Below are 14,568 nucleotides of genomic sequence, written 5' to 3'. Positions count from 1 at the left end.
GCCATACACGGATTGATTGATCACACGGTTTGGGCAGTTTCTACAGGTTGGACAGACCAATCATTTGAAAATGGTTGTATTTTGAGTCTTCTGCGACCCCGATGCGTGTCCCCACCGTCGTCTAGTTGGATCGCAGATCAGATGGTTTTGCAGAGAAATCTCAACTGATCGTGTAGGAATTGAAACACATTATATGATTGATCAAATCTTATTGTCTTATATGAAATAGTTGCATTTTAAATAAAATCGTCCTGTATCTCTGGGGAAGAATTTTCAAGGGAAATCGTACAACTGATCTGACCAACTTTTGAATCTCACCGTATATGGCCACCTTAACAGTCCAAGTTTTAAGAAAAGACACACTTGAGCACAGGTGACTTAATTAGTACCTTAGTTATTTTGATTTAACCACCTGTGTTCAAGCATGGATATCACTAAAACCAGGACTGTTGGTTTGAGGACCGAGGTTGGGAATCACTGTTGTAGGGAGTGCAAATAAAAACAAACACAAACCACTTTTCAAAGATAATCAGACCTGCGGTACAAAGCTTTTAATCTCTTCCTGTCAACCCTGGGCTTTGCGTAATATTGGTACCCCTCTAGTGTTGTCTATTTTGCCACCGGGGTGCTAGTATAATAGTAAGTGGTCCATATGACCCCATTAATTTCATTTTATAAAAGTAATAACTAGAGATGAGCGGGTCCAGTTCTCCGAGAACCGGACCCACCAGAACTTTGAGATCCGGACAGAGATCCGAACGCGGCTCGAGGTTTCCCGCGTGACTCTGATGTCAAAACGAGACAAAACGTCATCCTCCTTCTGTCGGTTTCTCGCGGGTTTTGGATTATATAAAGGTACCCGCGATCGGTGCCATTTTCTCTCCGGCTGTGGAGAAGCTAGCAGACGTGTAGTCACTGTCAGTCACTCAGTGTGTGTGTCCAGTCGGGGTCTTGGGCTGAAGGCTGCTGCTGTGTTGTCCATAAAGGGGCTTAGGCTGCAGTATATAAAGGGGGTCTTCCTTCAGTGGGTGCTGCAGCTGCTGTGTCACTTGTCCTGTCAATTAATTGTGACTGCTGCTGTGTTGTTGTCCTGTCCATCAGGCTTGGGCTGCAGTCCATAAAGGGGTGCTATGTTATCCACGGGGGTGCTCTGTCCATTAGGGGTGCTCTTCCCCAGTTTTTTTGTGTGTGCGTTAGCAACTTGGCTGTCGGTGACACTGCTGCAGTTTATCGTCCACGTATTTGTGACTCTGCAGGTGGTCTGTCCGCACTCTGCAGGGGTGCTTTGTTGTCCATAAAAAAGGGGTGCTGTCTGTGTTGTTCATCAAGGGACTGCTGCCTCATTCAGGGGTGCTCTTCCCAAGTCTTAAAAAAATAAAAGTGCTTTTTTTTTTTGTGTGTGTGCATTAGCAGCATGGCTGTGCTATCATTGTTTGGTGACACTGCCGGCCCGTTTATTGTCCACGTATTGTGACACTATAAGTCGTAGCGCAGTCTAATATTCAACCTTTCACTTCTTTCCTCAATCGTGAATAAATTATTAGTCTACACGCCGACTACAAGACCAAAACAAAACGCTAAATAACATGCGTTATATATAAAACGTAATTACATCAATGTTGTGTTATATTTAAAATTGGTACAAATTGAAGTGTGTGCTGTACCCCACTTCAGTTCATTCGTTTGTTGATATGGAGAACGATCAGTTGAGAGGAGAGCAGGAACCACATACTAGTGCTGGAGCTGCTGCCAGTGCCACCAGTCATGACGATACTAGTCCATCTACATCATCTACTAAAGCCGATGCCAAAGGGCATACAGGGCTTAAGTCAGGGCATCTAAAATCAAGAACCAATATTTTACAGCGGTAAAGAAAAAAACAAGGGAAAGTTTGCTGCAGAAAGGCATAAAATTGGCAATATGCCTTTCACCACATGAAGTGGCAAGGAAAGGCAAAGGCCTTGGCCTTTTATTTATGACTGGTGGTTCTGCCTCTTATGATGATGTAAGCACAAGTGAACATGCTGAGATAGAAATTGAGGATGCTTCTGTGGAAGTGCACCAGGATGAGCAGGATATTTGACGCTAATAAGGATGTTGTTGATGAGGATGTTTGTGTAAATCAGGCACCAGTGGTAGAAACAGTTATTGCCCATGATAAGGAAAAGCCCATTGTCAACAAAAAAATCCACTTATGTGTGGAATTATTTCTACCCAAATCCGGACAACAATTGTCAAGTCATCTGTACCCTTTGTAAAGCCAGAGTAAGTAGAGGTAGGAACCTTTACCATCTAGGAATCTCCTCCCTGTTACGTCATCTGCAGCGCATCCATCCAAAAAGGTTTTTTGTTTTGTGTTGACTCATCTGCATCACCAGTGGCTCTTTTGGGAAAGTGTTTTTATTTTCTCGGCAGATGCACTTGCTGAATAAATCGAAGGAGAAGCTATTGCTGCATCACGTGCCACTTAAGCTGACAATTTGCTTACCAACAGCTCTTTGCATCTCTTCAGATTTGTGTCCGTTGGGAAGAAAGACACAACGTATGACTTAAACCTTATATCTTAAATCTTGCGTTTGCTCTGTTCAGCTTGTCCACATAACTGTGGTTAAGTGGACAGTAGGTACAACGCATTTTGGAGGCCACTAATTAAGTTGTTTTTTTTTTAATGTCCCTGTACAGGTTGGGAATTGCTTTTCTAGTGAAGTGGAATCTTGATGGGATTTGGTAGCGGGGACACAGGACCTCAATTAACTGTCTAAAACCCACTGCATTATTGGCGGATATTGGGCGCACATCATAGATGTTATGGCGTTAGTGATCCGCTGTGCAACTGGGTGAATGCTGTCATACTTGCTGCCCATTGCAAAGGATTGTTTAACAGTCAATTATTTTTTTTTTTAGGTACTACTAGTAGCCTTCCTGGTCCCCTTCTGGGATGTAAATCCACTCCCAGCAGCAGCAGACATAGCGCTCAAGCATTCTTCTGGGGCAAGGACTGATGTGAATGAGTAAAATATTATTTGTAAATGCCTTCCCTCCTCCCTCATAAATTTGATTCGGAATCAAAAAATTTAATTACATTTTCTACTAATCAAATCTTTCTTTCACTGCCTTCAACTACGAGCCTCTTGATTAATGAAAACATTTGTTTCCTGATGTGCCATACTGGAAGTTGAACTGCCACTGCTGCTACAATCTTTGACATGTGGTTGCTGAATGCCAAAAATGTCCAGAAATGTTTATGGCCACAGACAGCATTTCCTGCAATCCCCTTTAATAAAAAAAAAAAAAATATTCTGAACCACCAAGTTGATTTTGTGGGCAAAACATGGGACATATTGTTCACCTATGCTCTCCCCTCCTCCCTTTATAAATTTGCTTCGGAAACAAAAAATGAAATTAAATAAAATTTACTACCAATCAACAATTCGTGTCCCTGCCTTCAACTACATACATACTCCAACTCCCTCAGGCCTCTTGATTAATGAAAACATATGTTTCCTTATGTGCCGTGTTGGAAGTTGAACTGCCACGTGTTTGTGCTGCCCACTGCAGCTGCTTAGCTTAGTCAGCCAGCTAGCTCGGTACAAATTTTGGGCCTAAACCGGATGAAAACGATATTGTGAGCTGGTCAAAATTGACTGGATTGAGTGGAAATTAATGTTATTGAGGTTAATAATACTGTAGGAACAAAAAACAAACAAACAAATTATGTTATTTTAGCAGTTTTTATAAATTTTTGAAAAGACAAAAAATGCAAAACCAAAACACGCAAGGGGCGGTTTTGGCAAAACCAGAACCAAAACACGGGGGTCGGCGCACATCTCTAGTAATAACCTGAAAGTAAAATACATACATTTATTTATTGTTAAATAAATAACCCTTGTTCTACAAGCATGTATTTTTATTCCAACCAAGAAAATAAAAATAGAAAACCATAGGACATGATGCTTAAAGTGGCGTGCTGCAGAATTAGGGATGAATCAATTAACTGAAAGTTATAACATGCAGCTGGTGGGAAACTGCTTCTGAGTAATCCTGGTGACTCCCTGTTTTGACTACACATATAGAGATACATTGAACACACTGCTGTGTAGCGCTATTCATCTCAATGGCCCATACATTTCTTCAGGGGATCTATATGTTGTACACAACCCCATTGAAATTTAATGGGCCATAGGAATGAATGCGCCTTTAAATTGAATGGGAAAGATACAGCACAATGCTGGTTTAAAGTTAAAACCACTCTTGTAAAACTTTACTGAATTTGTACACAATGCGCTGTCATCATGCTCAGTGGGCAAGTGTGGTGGAAGGCTTGAATGTACAAAAATGGACCAGGGATAATCCAAAATGCCATAGTGCAAGTATGAATTGTACTCTAGGCATTATCTAATTCTACCCAATAATTACCAGTTAAGTATACTGCGATGGCTCCTGAGCACTGAAAGATAGTTGTTTTGTACTTGATTAGTTGGCAAAAGGACATAAACTCAAAATGTAATTTTTACATCATTGTGGAATAGATCTCCCATATTTTCAATTTAATTCATAGCCTATATATGAACTAGTATTTTACGTATTGTGTCTTCCAATTCTGCTATAGGTATGGCTATGCTGCAGTTTAGAGTCTTACAGGACAGGGTCTCTTGATCGTAAAATAGTCACACAGTTACTCTTATTGTTCTCTCCACAAGGTTCTATAGATGCATCTGTCTTCCATCACAGTTCATTTATGAATCTATTTTGCCTTACGGCTGCTTTTCTTTGGTAATCTGCATACCGTTATATGTGTTATAGCTGTATATAACAATAGTACTCTCATGTATTAGGATTGTGATATTCTTATTGGTGGTCTACCACCTCAAAATTTTCCACCATTAGGTGAAATTCTAGTATATTGCTTATTTCCTAAAGATTTAACACTATAACCTTCTCATTCACAATAAAAGTAAATGTACAAAGACATTGGGTGATATATCTGTTTAATAAATTCTATATCAGTCCAGAGGAAAATCATTTGGTTTAGAACAAGCCTTGCCAACCTGTGACTCTCTAGCTGTTGAGAAACTACAAGTCCCAGCATGCTTTACCAGTCCTTGTTTAGAGTCAGTCTTGATGGCTTGCGGAAAGCATATGAATGTATACAAACCCTCTGCCCTTTTTAGGAGACGCTTGCAGAAGCGAGAGGTTAGAAGCGAGTGGCAGAGAAGTAAGAAACACCCTTTTCCAATTTTCAGACTTATAATTTTATAACCTGTCCTTTCATTGTATAAAACATTTGTAGATTGCTCTCAGAAAAGACTGCTGGGTTTATATTCATTTATGACTTAAACTGAGTGAACATTTGGCCATTATACATTACAATGGTCATAGCGTGCCTAGAACTAAGCTTGTCTGCTGAAGTGCAACCGTAAGGCACAAAATGGAGGAATTCAATCCAATGCGATGTTGAATAGCGACGGGAGGGAGCTCCCAAAGCTATTCAATACACCGCGCTGTTTGGGTGGGCAAAGGATTTCTTCTCATCCCCCTGGGGATGCGAGGAGAAATCCGACAAAAGTGCCGGGCGCGCAGCTGTTTTACTGCTTAGCGCCGCGCTAACAGCCGCACACGCAGCACTTTAGCCATAGAATGGCGGGTACCGCGCCTTAACGGGAAGCCCGGCAGAGGTGTAGATCCCGACAGCAGCTAAGGTAAGTATAAACTAACCTAACCCTCCCTTAGGGGTGCCTAACCCTAGCCCTCCTATTCTGCAGCCTAAACCTAAGTCTCCCGGTGGGGCTGTCCATGCCCGGCTTCCCTGCGATTGGGATGCCGGGCGTCGGGCTCCTGGGGTAGGTAAAATGACACGCGTCGGGGTTTCGCCGCCTGTCATTAGACCCTTGCTGGGATTAGACAGTCAGGATGCCGACGTTCGGCATTTAGACTGTCGGCATCCCGACTGCATACCGCCTTAACACCCTTGTTAAGTCGCGAGAACTGGCATTCTCCGACACAACAGCGCACTGAATTGAATAGCGCCAGGAGCTCCTTCCCGGCGCTATTCAATTCGCTATGAATGGAGAATCCTCCCCATTAATAGTATAGGAAAAATCCTTATTCTCCAGTAGTGTCAGAGCTGGTGCTGAAATAAATTCATAGACATTTTAAGCCATATGAAAAGTTGTGTAGAAGCTGTCGTCTTTTTGTCTGCTTTAGCTGATAGGTTGGCAATGGGGCAAGGACTGATGTGCATTCCATACATTCTGTTTGCAATTAGTGGCACTGTATTAATAATTGTTGATAATAAAAGCCATTGAATGGAGCTGATTCGTTTGAGGCCTAAAACTGGGTACACAGACTATGTGTACCCAGCCCAACGTCACGGACTACGGGACACTATGCTGCAAGTGCATACACACTTGCCGATGCAGGGTCCGACGGGGGAGAGACGTGCGCAGCATGGCATTGTTAGTGTCATCCCCTGTCGGACTTGCAGTAGGTCTGATGGGCAATGTCACTAACGACCTGTGGGAGTGCGTGGTCATGGGTACACACTACACGATGTACCCGATATGTTACTCCGATCTGCGGGATCAGACAACATATAGTCTACTGTGTCACAAGCTTTAGTGACATGTAAAGATTTAAAATAAACCAGTAATGCAGGTTATAAAAATGCATCAATAGCAGTGAAGCCTAATTCCAGTGTATGTATGTTATAAATATTACACAGACTATGTTATACAGAGAGTGAGTGTGAGACCCCTAATGCAGAGCTTCCCATTGGCTCAGCAGCCTGCAGTACATGCTTATAGATGTCTGACTTTGTGATGATGTCACCAAATGTTTTTCAGGAGCCCAGTGGGCATTCTTCTTGCCCAGTACATAGGATGGTCATAATTGCTTTGATGCTCTTACCTTTGACCTATATGCGGACATGATAAAAGAAAATATATAGTTTAATGAATTGTGCACAAAACTGTTTATATCTTTTATTGCATTTTTAACAGGTGATTTGAGGTGAGACAGGAGCTCACATAGGCCTCTATTTATTAACATTATTTTTTACTAAAAATAAAGTGAAAAAGGGTGTTTTCACACCCTTTTCACATTATTTTAGTATCACCTAAAGTTACTAAAGGGCAATTGGAGTAGAATTCATAAAATTCTACTCCAAGCCCTAATTATCACTTATTTTTAGTAAGCATTATAATTATGGGAAATGCGATCTGTCTGGTAGTTACTAAAAACAAATTGTGAAAAAATACCCGGGGAAAGCCCACCTGGAGGTGGCGTTATCCAAGGTCTTCCCCGGTTACTGGACTCCTGCTCTGCTCTAACGGACAGAGCAGAGCCCGGAGCTGGGCCCCAGTGATCAGCTGTATGGTTTAAACAGACCACACGCTGATACACTGTAAAAAAAAAAAAAAACTTACCAGGGACCGGTGATCGGGGCTCCTGTGATTTCCTCCCTCCGGTCAGCTGGTCTCCCATCCTGCATCGGGGCCTGGTCATCACCTGGCCGGGTCTCATTGCAGGTTGAGATGTCAGCTGACCGGAGACGCGGAGGACATCCCTGGAGCACCGATCACTGCAGGTAAGTGTAATTAAGGGAGTAGGGGGGGGGGCTTGGGGGCGGGACTTAGCAACGGCCGGTCGGCGCATGCGCGGGCACTTGTCACAGTATTCTTTGAGAAAATACTGTGATATGGCTGCGTAGGGGATTCACAGGGACAGAGCTTTATCGCTCTGGTCTTTGCAAGGCATTTTTAGTAAATCCCTGTGATATTGGCTGAATTCGCAATGTGAATTCAGTCGGTAATATCACACTACAATCTGCATTCAAAATGCGGATTGTAGTAAATAGAGCCCATAGACATCATTGCTGAAACAAGGATAGGGAAAGTAGTTACAGTTTCCATCTTTCCTATCACTGCTCCGTCTTTTTTTATTGAGGCCGTTGTGAGCCCTGCTCAGGCTTAGTGACAGAATGAAGTAGTCAGATAAAAATAACATATAACCTAAATGTGACTTGTTTCTTTCCTGTTTGATCTATCTGATGTTCTAGATAACTCTTAAACTGGTCCATCTTAGGAGACTCACTTTAACCAAGAATGTTCTTCTGCTCATCCCTTAAGATGTGGGAGCACGGAACCACCGACACCTGTGTGCTGTGTACTACAACAAGAACCCAGGGTTTGAGGTGATCCATGGCCTGCTGGACCGCATCATGCAGCTGTTGGACGTCTCTCCTGGCACAGAGAGAGGCTACCAGATCAAAGCTGTTTCTGGTAAGATACGGTGTCTACAATTTGTGAGGTTGTGTTTGTCAGTGGATAGAAAACAGAAGAATGGAATTCAGATACTTAGTTCTTAATATTGGATACTTCCATTGATAAAATTATAGGCTTCATTACTTAGGGTCAATTTCTTAGAGACCAAGGGAATAATTATTAAGTGGCAGCTTTTATTAGCTGCAGGATTTAAAAGTGCAGCAATGTTCAAAGCAAAACACTTTTGGTGTAAATAAATATACAGTTTTTTTTCTCCTTCATCCCCCAGAGGACACTGGAGGTTGACACTGAGGTAAAGACTGGTGTATGAGTGGAGCTGGCACTTTAAATTTATAAGTGTGAGTGTCTCCTCCCCCTCTATCCCCCTGAAGCCCCAGTTTTAGAATCGTGCCCGAGCCGGTCACTTGGGGCTGAGCTCAGCCCAAACTTAGTATTTTACTTTTATTTTCATTTTATTTATAGCTTCCCACAAGCATTGTGGGTAGGCCGACAGCTGCATCTGTCAGCCTGCGACATGGACGCATCAGGGGACCCGTCGCCACTAATATAGAGTGAGTGTCCGGGTCCCAGGCACCCTGACACTGGCTTAGGGAAGGGACATGCCGCAGCCTAACATAGAGGGCTGTGTCCATGGCCACCGCAGACCTGATGGTGGCAGCTGGTAAGTATGCCTCTTCCCCTGAGTAGCAGGGGACTGAGATGAATTAATACAATCCTCTCCCTCAGCCCTTCCCGATCTGAAAGGGTTATTGCTGATCTTGGCAGGTTCAATCTATGGAGCCTCCTGTACAGTGTGTGTGTGAGGCTTTTCCTGAGCAGTGATTTTTTACAGCGAGGGAGAGAGAAGCTGTTGAAGCTGTTGGCAGTGCTGCTCGTGACGGCGCACGGCTACCATCGATGATCAGCTGCGCTTATACAGTGCGTTTGTACTGGGGAAAGCCATTGTTAAACATTAAGGCGTGGGACGCCGATTCCGGCGTCAGTGGGGGCAGAAGAGGGTGGAGTCTCCATAGCGCGTCTCGGCAGTGTACAGACGCCGAGGCAACGCATTCATTGGCTCTCCTGCGGTGGGGAGGACCAGTACAGCCCCTCTGCTCTCTCTTCTGCGCCATTTTATATGAAACAGGCGCTTAACACAGACAGCCTTCTGCAGCAACTCCCACAGCAGACAAAGCTGTGGCAATAGCATTCCAGCACTCTCCTTAATGAGAGGTTGTGAGTACACTGGGGTGTCTTCTAGGCTGCTGAGTGAGGGGGGATATACATTACAGAGGGAGATAGTGACTCCTCTCCTTCTGTTCCCAGTGGTTCTTCTCCACTGTTCTGTCTGTGGGTGTGTGTCTGTAGCAGCATCAGGACAGGTAAAGGGGCAGCTACAAAAGCATCGCAAAAGGTGGAGGGACTTCCTTTTACTGGGGATATTCTTTTTGGACCTGAATTTTACAAATGGATCTCCCAGGCTATAGGTGGTAAGTCTACTTTTCTGCCCTCCACTGCTCCAGCTGCATGTCGCGCTCAGGCTGGTCTTTCCTTTTGTTCCTTTCGGGGATGTCCACGCAGTGCTTACCTGCGCTACACGTGGAGGTAGAGGCCGAGGAGGCAGAGGCCGAGGTCGACAGTCTGGTTCGACCTGCCGTCCTGTTCCAAAGCCTGCAGAAATACCTACTGCATAACTGGCTCCAGGCCCACCTAGGAGACTCCAGGGTGGGGGCTCTCCTGTTGCGATTCAATGATGTCTGGTTTCAAACCAGTTCATCTGTTTGGATTCGCAATCTGGTGTCTCTGGGGTACAAACTAGAATTTGCAGAACCCCCTCCACATTGGTTTTTCACCACAGGTCTTCCCGTTTCCAAGCAGAAGGTGCTTTTTGTAATCAATCCAGAGGCTCGTGGATTCCAAGGTTTTGATACCTGTTCCGGTCCATCAGTGTTGTCTGGGTTTTTACTCCAATCTCTTTGTAGTTCTGAAACCAGACGGCTCTGTCAGGCCTATTTTGAATCTGAAATTGTTAAATCTTTAGCTTTTTACTGATTCAAGATGGAGCGTCTTCACTTGGTGATTGCAGGTTTGGAGCAGGGGGGGGGGTTCCTAGCATCCATGGACATCATCTCTCTATATCCCAATTTGGAAGCCACAATAGGTGTTTCTTACATTTTCTTATCCGAGAGGAACATTACCAGTTTCAGGCTCTGCACTTCGGTCCGACGTCGGCACTTCGGATCTTTACCAAGGTATTGTGGGTAGTGATCGCTCATCTCAGATCGTTCGGGGTCACAATTGTTCCATACCTGAACAATCTCGTCATCAGAAGCCCCATCTGATGCTCAACGAATATGTAGCTTTAACACACCAGGTCCTTATTACGGATGGATAATCAACTTTCAGAAGTCCAGTCTGATTCCATCTCAACGCCTGCAAATTCTGGGAATGATCTTGGATACGGCTGCTTTACGGATCTTCCTTCCGGTGGACAAGGCTCAGACTATTCGTCAGCTTGTCCTCCTGGTTCTCAAACCGAAACGGGTGTCCATTCATCTTTGCATTCGTCTTCTAGGGAAAATGGTGGCCGCTTTCGAGGTTCTTCAGTTCGGAAGATTTCATTCTCGTCCTTTCCAGTTGAATCTCCTGGCCCAGTGGTCCGGATCACATCTTCATATGTACCTCCTGGTTCGACTGTCGCCTCAAACACGAATCTCCCTTCTCTGGTAAAATCAGCTCGACCACTTTGCTGCAGGTCGTCGGTTCGCCTTTGAAATTGGATCATTCTGCCTCGGGTTGCGGAGCGATGGTTCGGGACCATCACTTCCAGGGCTGTTGGTCTTGACAGGAGTCGAGTCTACCAATCAACGTGCTGGAACTCCGGACGAATTTCAAGGCCCTTCTGGAAGCGGTTTCTCTGCTAGACGGTCAGCCAGTTCGTGTCCAATCAGACAACGTGACAGCCGTCGCATGCATAAATCGTCAAGGTGGGACTTGCAGTCGCATGGCCATGCGCAAGGTAAGTCGCACTCTTTAATGGGCAGATATCCACGTGGTGGCTATCTCAGCAGTGTTCATTCTGGGGGTGGATATTTAACAGCGTGGATGTTGAGTCCGCTATCTTAAGACGCAGTGGTGTTCCGGACTCTGTAATCCCTACCATGCTCCGGGCACGTAAACCAATCTCTTTGGCTCAATATCATTGTATCTGGCGTGCTTATGTAGCCTGGTGTGAGGAACGGAGGTTTCACACTACTGCCTTTCGGATTTCCCGTCTCCTTCTTTTCCTCCAGTTGGGTTTGGAGGCGGGTTTGCGCCTTGATTCTTTGAAGGTTCAGGTATCGGCGTTGTCTGTCTTTTTTTCAGCTCCGTCTTCCCTTAATCCTGCAGGTGCAGACTTTTTTACAAGGAGTTCTTTGGATTCAGCCTCCGTTCATCCAGCCTACAGCACCGTGGGATCTTAACTTGCTGTTGACTTTTCTCCAGTCTTCAATATTCGAAACCCTTGGAAGATGTGGATCTTAAGCTTCTCACTTGGAAGACTGTCCTCCTTTTGGCCTTGGCTTCGGCTTTGGGGGATATCTGAATTAGGAGCTCTTTCTTGTCGACCTCCTTACCTGATTTTTCATGATAATCATGCAGAACTCTGTACTAAGGCACCCTACTTACCAAAGGTGGTTTCTGCTTTACACATCAATCAGCCTATTGTGGTTCCGGTGTTTTTCGGATACTTCTCAGTCTTCACTCACCCTAGATGTTGTTCAGGCTCTCAGGATTTATGTGGCCTTTACCTTGCGGAAGTCTGATGCCTTGTTTGTTCTTTATGATGCTTCCAAACGAGGTTGGCCTGCTTTTAAGCAGTCTTTGGCCAGATGGATTTGTCTGTTCATTCTACAGGCCTATACTTCTAGTGGCCGGATTCCGCTGGTCTCTATTTCTGCCCATTCCACTCTCTCTCCGTGGGAGCCACCTGGACTTCTTGTCGGGGCGCTTCTGCTTCCCAGTTGTGCCTTGCGGCCACTTGGTCCACGGTCTATACCTTTGTTCGATTTTATCGGTTTGATACCTTTTGCGGCCTCAGAATCTAATTTCGGTTGCAGGGTTTTGCAGGTTTCTCAGAGCGCTCCCGCCTGGGGGAAACTTTGGGATGTCCCCAGTGTCTTAACCTTCAAAGTCCCCTGGTGGATGAAGGAGAAAATAGGATGTAGGTACTTACCCCTTTCTCCGATTCCACAGGGGACACTGGACGCCCTCCCAGCTCTACTTTACCTGCCATTGTGTTCTATTCTATTTCACATGTTGAATGTTTCTCTTGTTATGTCTGTTTTTATTCGGCTTTGTAGTCTTGATATTTGACTCCTTCTCCTCAGTTGTATCTTCTGTTTTTCCACCTCATTGGACTCCAATTCTCTAACTGGGGCTTCTGGGGGATAGAGGGGTAGGATTCACTCACACTTTTAAATTTAAAGTGCCAACTCCACTTATCCACCCTTCTATATCTCAGTGTCTTAACCACCAGTGTCCCCTGTGGAATCGGATTAAGGGATTTTACTGGTAAGTACCAAAATCCTATTTCTTAGTTTGCCATGTAAATTGGCATAAAAGAAAGATCCCATTCAATTGTGTGTGGGCTAAGCCCGCAATGTACCTTTGCATAGCTGAGGAAGTGCCAGCAATAGCGCATCAAATTGCCCCAATTTCACCCCAAAATCGAAGATTTTTGTTCATAAGTAATGTGTGATCTTGAAGTTGCCATAATACCCCTTTCACAGACATACACCCCGGCTAATACACGATTTCGACTCTGGTTTTTCAACACGGGTGTAACCCAGGTCTCCGCTCTAAGAACCCCTTTCACACTACACTGTGGCGCTGTGTATTTGCCGGGTTGACCTCTTTCACACACAAGCCGTGTTTGCTCTGGCATTCTACAAGCCAGGTTTACCAGGCTGCTCTCATGTCATACTTGTACACACACATAGCAATCACTGATCATTTACACATATAGCAATCATACACCCCTTCTCAAGCCACCAGACCTCAGTACACAGCTCAGCACTCAATGTGAGCGGTGCAGCAGCGTGCAGGTGAGACTGAGAGTGCACAGGGAGTCTCTGGGTGAGGAGCGCTGCTGGTACAGGGTTGCACTCTCCCTCTTTGGCTGCTGCACCCTCTGATTGGCTGAGACACTGACAGCTATTGTAGGAAGGAAGCCCTGCCATTTACAGGAAGCCCTGAACAGCCAATCAGATCATTCTAGGTGCAACCCGGGTCTAAAATCCCAGGTCCCATTTTTCAGACATGAGCCAGGACACTGACCCGGGTTGCACGTCCCGGGAATAATACTGGTCGATTGAAGGGGCACGTACCCAGGACTGTCAACCTGGGTTGGACGCTTTCAGACATAAACTGGACCTGTGTGGTTTCTCCATGTCACAGCAAAATGCCGGATTTTTGCTCATGTCTGAAAGGGATATAAGTGTAGCATATGCGTGCACTTACTCGAGCGCACAGCTCTCAATTGAATCAGTCAGAATGATAATTATGTAGCATTCTATAGTTTATGCTACAGTATCTGAATTTTCCATACAAAGGATGGCACTGCAATATTGATCAACAAAATGGCGTGTGAAGTATGATGATGCATGTAAAGTTACACATTTGGAGTTTTATATCTTGCATGCTAATGACATGCAAAGTGGGACTTTGATGGGTAAATATGGCAATATTCGTAGACCAATAGCACCTAGTGCAGCGGAAATTCTGTTATTTTAATGGAAATCGTGATGGCTCACCTTGCGTATATACTAAGTTTTCATTAAAAACTGTAAACGGCAGTAAGCCGGTGTAAACAAGGCCACAACATTTATTAAGATAGACTTTCAAAACTAAATTTAAAGGCAAAAAATAAGTTGAAGAGGTGATGTAATCATTTTTCCTGAATACATTAATGGACACACAATTTAATCTCAGGAGAGTCTTGAAAATATAAAATGTTCCCACAAGAATTATATGTGACATAAAGTACAAGGATTTCAGCGCACCAAAAACCGAACACTGCAGTGAAAGGTAGTGATACGTCTTACCACTACACCACATGTAAAATTAAATGGCATTTTACCCTTGTTCAGCGCTGACTTATATAATCTTCTTATGCAAACTTAGTATTAGTCTTAGTAAGCTACAGTACATTCATTTCACAATTTGTAAGCAAAACAGAAAATAGGGGGCTATTGGTTTAACTCCAGCGCCACTAAGGGCCAAATTCAACTAGCCGCGAATTTACCATGCAAGGAAAAGTGCTAGT

At 44.5% G+C, this 14,568-nt stretch overlaps 1 protein-coding gene across 1 annotated transcript in view; it reads left to right on the top strand.

The window, feature by feature from the left end:
- LOC148524241 (phenylalanine--tRNA ligase beta subunit-like) overlaps nt 1-14,568 on the top strand; it is a 66,456-nt gene that overhangs the window by 36,034 nt on the left and 15,854 nt on the right. Inside the window, exon 16 of the mRNA XM_088472071.1 lies at nt 8,127-8,279. Coding sequence (XP_088328197.1) covers nt 8,127-8,279 — 153 coding nt within the window. The remainder of the gene's footprint in view (nt 1-8,126; nt 8,280-14,568) is intronic.

This window comes from Taudactylus pleione, unplaced genomic scaffold (genome assembly GCF_031769625.1).
Source record: "Taudactylus pleione unplaced genomic scaffold, aTauple2 ptg000120l, whole genome shotgun sequence".
Taxonomy (NCBI): Eukaryota; Metazoa; Chordata; class Amphibia; order Anura; family Myobatrachidae; genus Taudactylus; species Taudactylus pleione.
Note: the sequence above shows the minus strand (reverse complement) of the source record. Positions and strands in the feature narration are given on the sequence as shown.